The sequence below is a fragment of the Sapajus apella genome, unplaced genomic scaffold (genome assembly GCF_009761245.1).
Source record: "Sapajus apella isolate SASKATOON/1434 unplaced genomic scaffold, GSC_monkey_1.0 scaffold130, whole genome shotgun sequence".
NCBI lineage: Eukaryota > Metazoa > Chordata > Mammalia > Primates > Cebidae > Sapajus > Sapajus apella.
The window spans coordinates 3,651,831-3,658,246 of NW_022437070.1; the positions used below are offsets into that span (position 1 = coordinate 3,651,831).

The following is a 6,416-nucleotide window of genomic DNA, read 5'->3' on the forward strand; positions in this document are numbered from 1 at the left end:
GGTAACAAGAGCGAAACTCCGTCTCAAAAAAAAAAAAAAGAAATTAATACCTTTCTTAATCATTTAGGCTAGAACCTTTCAAACTTTTGAGTATGAGTTACAAAAAGAAATATTTTTTATATCATGAACAATACAAACATCCACATATGAGTATATGTGTGTGTGTGGCCTTAAGAATTTATGCGGAGAAATATATTTACTGCTTACAAAACACCTCTAATATTTTTCTATTCTGTTAATGCTTGTCACAAGCTACTGAATTTATTTCAAACTCACTAATAGTCCTAGCCTTCACTTTGAAAAACAATGGTGTGATCCATATAGAAAAATTTATTTACATCCATCCATTTTTATAGTCTGCTTTCAGAGACAGCATTGTTCCTGAGTCCCTAAATATTGACTCCTACTTGAAAAAGGAAAAATTTCAAACAGACAGAGAACAAAAATTTCAGAAGCAATCAATCCCTAGATCCCCTAGCCACTTTTCTGCCTTTTGATTTTTTTTTTCTCCCAAGTAATTCTTACCATCATTGATTTTCTCATCAGCACCATTCACTTAGCTTAGCCCTGCATCTGGTGAAATCTTTAACTGCCCAAAAGAATTGCTCTTTCTAGTCCCTTTCCTATTATGCATAGTTTACTTGAAAAAGTTCTTTCACTTTTGTAATTTGGTTCAAAGTCTCCCAGAGAAGACAAATGGGAATTTATTTATTCAACACATCTGTTGAACACTGCGTGTCATGCAGAGCTCTTGGGTGATGAAGAGGTGAATGATATAAAATTCTTGTCTTCATGGATGGCAACATCCATTCAACAGAGACATAAAAAATGGTAAGGGGCATATATCATTGGTCAGAGGGTAATATGTGCTTTGTCAAAACAGGTGAATGGAAACTGCCAGGGGTGTAAGGTAGATGGGGATAATTTACTATTTGATATTGAGTGGTAAAGAGGCCTCACTGGGCTGAGCGTGGGGTCTCACACCTGTAATCCCAATACTTTGGGAGCCTGAGGCAAGTGGATAGCTTAAGCTCAGGAGCTTGAGACCAGCCTAAGCAAGACGGTAAAACCCCATCTCTACAAAAAATACAAAAATTAGCCAGGTATGGTGGTGTGCCTCTGTAGTCCAAGCTTTTTGGACTACAGTCCTGCCTTTTTGCACTAAGGCAGGAGAATCACTTGAGCGAGGAGGTTGAGGCTTCAGCAAGCCATGTTCATGCCTCTGCACTCCAGCCTGGGTGAGAGTGAGACCCTGTCTCAAAAAAAAAAAAACAAAAAGAGGCCTCACTGATAAGGTCTTGTTTGAAGAGAGGGCCGAGAAATAAGTGAGGAGCAAGCTATATAGCAAATTGGGGGAACAGCATTCCAAGGAGAACATAACTCAGTTATGTTCAGTGTTGACTTTGAGATCTGTACTATTGCCTTACTTATTTTTTCCCTGCAAATTCTTACTCTGTTGTAAAACAGTAGCTTCTAATTTTTCACTTTTACCCCCCTGGTGGTTATAGAAACTTTAATTGCTATCAGGTTTTAGAATAATGAATGTTATTATCATAAACCTCTTCTCCCAGGCGTTCTCATGGAGGATATTTCCTAGCAAGCGATAAAGGACCACTATCTGTTTACACTCAAACTTTAGGTATATAGGTCAGCAATTCCCAATCTTTTTGGCACCAGGGATTGATTTGTTCAAAGACAGTTTTTCCATAGACTAGGGTCGGGGGGATGGTTTCGAAATGAAACTGTTTTACCTTAGATCTTCAGGCCTCAGTTAGATTCTCACAGGAGCACGCAATCCAGATCCCTGGCATGTGCAATTCACAATAGGATTTGTGCTCCTATAAGAATCTAATGCCACCACTGATCTGGTAGGAGGCAGAGCTCAGGTGGTAATGCTCACTTGCCTACTGCTCACCTCCTGCTGTGCAGCCCAGTTCCTAAGAGACCATGGACTGGTACTAGTTATATGGAGGAATTTTACTAGACATTTTGAACAGGGCCACTTTGTTCAGATGTCTATGCAGTAGGCAAGTTTTGTGGAAGCTATTCAATAATTAGACATCTGCTATAGCAAAAAATGAGGCTTTTGGCCAGGTGTGGTGGCTCACACCTGTAGTACTTTGAGAGGCTGAGGTGGGTGGACTACAAGGTCAGGAGTTTGAGATTAGCCTGGCCAAGATAGTGAAACGCTGTCTCTACTAAAAATACAAAAATTAGCCAGGTGTGGTGGCGGGCACCTGTAATCTCAGCTACTCAGGAGGCTGAGGCAAAAGAATCAACTGAACCCGGGCAGAGATTGCAGTGAGCTGAGATCATGCCACTGCACTCTAGCCTGGGAGACAGAGCAAGATTCCATCTCAGAATAGGTAAAAAAAAAAAAGAGGTTTTTAGTAAGGTTCAATTTCTTGGTAAAGATTTCTTAGGAAATATGTTTCCTGTTCTGCAACCACCACATTTCTACCTGGTAGCTCACATAGAAATTTAGTATGATTCTAAGCAGGTCTTATTAATGTGTAGTGAATGAGAACCTGGTGACTCCCTCTTGGTTTCTTGGTACATGTACTTGATGATAAAGAAACATGGAACCGCCGGGCGCGGTGGCTCAAGCCTGTAATCCCAGCACTGTGGGAGGCCGAGGCGGGTGGATCACAAGGTCAAGAGATCGAGACCATCCTGGTCAACAAGGTGAAACCTCGCCTCTACTAAAAATACAAAAATTAGCTGGGCATGGTGGCGCGTGCCTGTAGTCCCAGCTACTCAGGAAGCTGAGGCAGGAGAATTGCCTGAACCCAGGAGGCGGAGGTTGCGGTGAGCCAAGATCGCGCCATTGCACTCCAGCCTGGGTAACAAGAGCGAAACTCCGTCTCCAAAAAAAAAAAAAAAAAGAAACATGGAACCTTCTCCTGGTTGAATGAAGCCGTAGGCTGTGGGCCCGAGTTTATAAACTTGGTATCTTGGAACAAAACATTATTTACATGCTCCATCTCCAAATTTTTTTTTAATCCTTTTAGGAGGCAAGCATCTAAAAGAGATGGAGACTCTTCAAGAGGTAGGATTAAGGTACCTGCCTCATGAAGAGCTTTTCTGCTCCCAGATCTGGCAACAGATTACAAGGGAATTAACCAAGTGTCAAGATTCTGTGGTAAATATTCAAAGAACAGGCTGTCAGTTGGAAAAACGAGATGATTTGCACTATAAAGGTGAAGGGTTCAGTAATCAGAGTTCCCATCTTCAAGTTCACCACAGAGTCCACACTGGTGAAAAACCCTACAAAGGGGAACACTGTGTGAAAAGTTTCAACTGGAGCCCCCATTTTCAAATTAACCAAAGGGCTTATGCAGGAGAGAAGCCCTACAAATGTGAAAAATGTGATAATGCCTTCCGTCGGTTTTCAAGTCTTCAAGCCCATCAGAGAGTCCACAGTGGAGCAAAATCATACATAGATGATGTGACTTATATGAGTTTCAGTCACAGGTCACATCTTCACCATCATCAGAGAGTTGCCACCGGAGAGAATCCATACAAATATGAAGAATGTGGGAGGAATGTTGGGAAAAGCTCACATTGTCAAGCTCCTCTGATAGTTCATACAGGAGAGAAACCCTATAAATGTGAGGACTGTGGGGTGAGCTTCAGTCAGAGATCATATCTTCAAGTTCATCTGAAAGTTCACACTGGAAAGAAACCGTATAAGTGTGAAGAGTGTGGGAAGAGCTTCAGTTGGCGTTCACGACTGCAGGCTCATCGGCGAATCCACACTGGTGAGAAGCCATACAAATGCAATGTGTGTGGCAAGAGCTTTAGTTACAGCTCACACCTTAACATTCATTGTAGAATCCACACAGGAGAGAAACCCTATAAATGTGAGGAGTGTGGGAAAGGTTTCAGTGTGGGTTCACACCTTCAGGCCCATCAGATAAGCCACACTGGAGAGAAACCATACAAATGTGAGGAGTGTGGGAAAGGCTTCTGCCGGGTCTCAAATCTTCTGGACCATCAAAGAGGCCATACTGGAGAGAAACCATATCAGTGTGATGCATGTGGTAAGGGCTTCAGTCGTAGCTCAGATTTCAACATTCATTTTAGAGTCCATACCGGGGAAAAACCCTATAAATGTGAAGAGTGTGGCAAGGGCTTCAGCCAGGCCTCAAATCTTCTGGCCCATCAAAGAGGCCACACTGGAGAGAAACCCTACAAATGCGGTACATGTGGGAAGGGCTTCAGTCGGAGCTCAGATCTTAATGTACACTGTAGAATCCACACAGGAGAGAAACCCTATAAATGTGAGAAGTGTGGTAAGGCCTTCAGTCAGTTCTCCAGCCTTCAGGTGCATCAGAGAGTCCACACTGGAGAGAAACCCTATCAGTGTGTGGAGTGTGGGAAGGGTTTCAGTGTAGGTTCACAGCTTCAAGCCCATCAGAGATGCCACACGGGAGAGAAACCCTATCAATGTGAGGAGTGTGGAAAGGGCTTCTGTCGGGCCTCAAATTTTCTGGCACATCGTGGAGTCCACACAGGAGAAAAACCATACCGATGTGATGTGTGTGGTAAGCGCTTCAGGCAGAGATCCTACCTTCAAGCCCACCAGAGGGTCCACACAGGAGAGAGACCATACAAATGTGAGGAATGTGGGAAAGTCTTCAGCTGGAGCTCATACCTTCAAGCCCATCAAAGAGTTCACACTGGAGAAAAACCATACAAATGTGAGGAGTGTGGGAAGGACTTCAGTTGGAGCTCAAGTCTTATCATTCATCAGCGAGTCCATGCTGATGATGAAGGTGACAAGGACTTTCCTTCATCAGAGGATTCACACAGGAAAGAAACTCAATAAAATATGTTTTCCTATCTTAGATGGGTGCTGAAATGTTTTAATTATCAGAGCTATCATAGACAAAACATTTGTTTTATAGAGTCAATAGTTCAGCCAAATGACTGGGAGACACCACAGCAGAGAAGCTTCACAAGAGTGGAGATAAACAGACTGCATTCAGAACACTGACCATTAGCTGATACATGCAAACAAGAGAATTAGGAAGGATGAGTCTGATCTGGAGTGAACCAGAAGTACTAAGATGGAAATGCTGAACTCTGTTCCAGTAGAATATAAGCTCCAAGAGGGTAGAGCCTTTGTTGACTGCCAAATCTACTCTGCCTTTTCAGTGCCTAAACACTAATTTTTCAGTAATATTTGAAATTACTATCATATTTGAAATTCAGGCATATTTGACATTTTTATTATTTATCTCTAAAAAATTCTCTAAAATTGTACTCAGAAGAATTCTGCAAGGCTTGGAGGACATATGTTAGTCACATGGCCTGATTTTCCCATTTTTGCAGGTCTCATGGATGAGTATCAAACTGAAGGTTGCAGCTTGTTAATGGGTACAGAAATCAGTTTTTGGGGCTAGCAATTAGAAGTTTTGTAATGTTAACAGTACTTTATTGAGGTGTAATCTGCATGCAGTTACATGCACAAATCTCAAGTTTATGTCTTCCTGAATTTTGATAAATGTAATCATCACCAAGATCAATGTATACGATATCTCTATTAAACCAAAAAGTTTTCTTGTGCCCATTTCCAGTCAGTCCCACCTCCAGTGCCAAGTATTATGATTTCTAAATTATAAATTAATTAGGTCTGTTCCTGAGCTTCATATGGATTTAGTATGTACTCATATGTGAATTCTTATGATCACATGTATGATCATCTCAGTAGATTCAGAGAAAACATTTGACAAAATTCAGCATCCATTCATGATGAAAAAATTCTTCAATGAGATAAAAGGCATCTATGAAAATCATACAAGCTAACTTTTTTTAAAATTAAGGAATAATTAATATAAAGTGAAACTGACTCTAGTGTATCATTATGCATTTTGGCAAGTGCTGTCATGTGAACACCACCATCACAATTAAGACATTTAACAGTTCTAGCACCCCCTGCCCTAAAACTTGCTTGTTCTGTTTAGTCATCCCCTCTCCCCATCACCAGCCTTTGTCAACCACTGACTCATTTTCTGTCTGTATAGTTTATCCTTTCCAGAATGTCATATAAATGGAGTCTTAGAGTATGTTTCCTTTGGAGTCTGGTACTTTTCACTTAATGCTTCTGAGACTCATCTGTCTTGTTGCATATATCAGCACAGAAGTCATTTATTTTTATTGCTGAGTAGTAGTCTATCATATGAATGTTCCACAGTTTATCCATTTATCACTGGTGGGATATTTGGATTTTCAGGTTTTAGTAATTATGAAGAAAGCTGTCAACATTTGCATATAGTTTTGTGTATCCACATTTTCTTTTGTCTTAGTAAATAAGAGTGGAATTGCTGGATTTTATTGTAACAGTATATTTATCTATGAAAAACTGGTGAACTTTTCTAAAATAACTACTATTTTACATTCCCACCACCAGT

The 6,416-nt window shown here is 41.0% G+C and overlaps 1 protein-coding gene across 6 annotated transcripts in view; it reads left to right on the top strand.

The window, feature by feature from the left end:
- ZNF45 (zinc finger protein 45) overlaps window positions 1-5,585 on the top strand; it is a 14,734-nt gene extending 9,149 nt beyond the window's left edge. For all 6 annotated transcript variants that reach the window (XM_032262770.1, XM_032262775.1, XM_032262773.1 and 3 more), the window contains one exon: window positions 3,012-5,585. In XM_032262770.1, the coding sequence (XP_032118661.1) occupies window positions 3,012-4,831 (1,820 nt within the window). In that variant the 3' untranslated portion in view covers window positions 4,832-5,585. The remainder of the gene's footprint in view (window positions 1-3,011) is intronic.
- The last annotated feature ends 831 nt before the right edge of the window (window positions 5,586-6,416 follow it).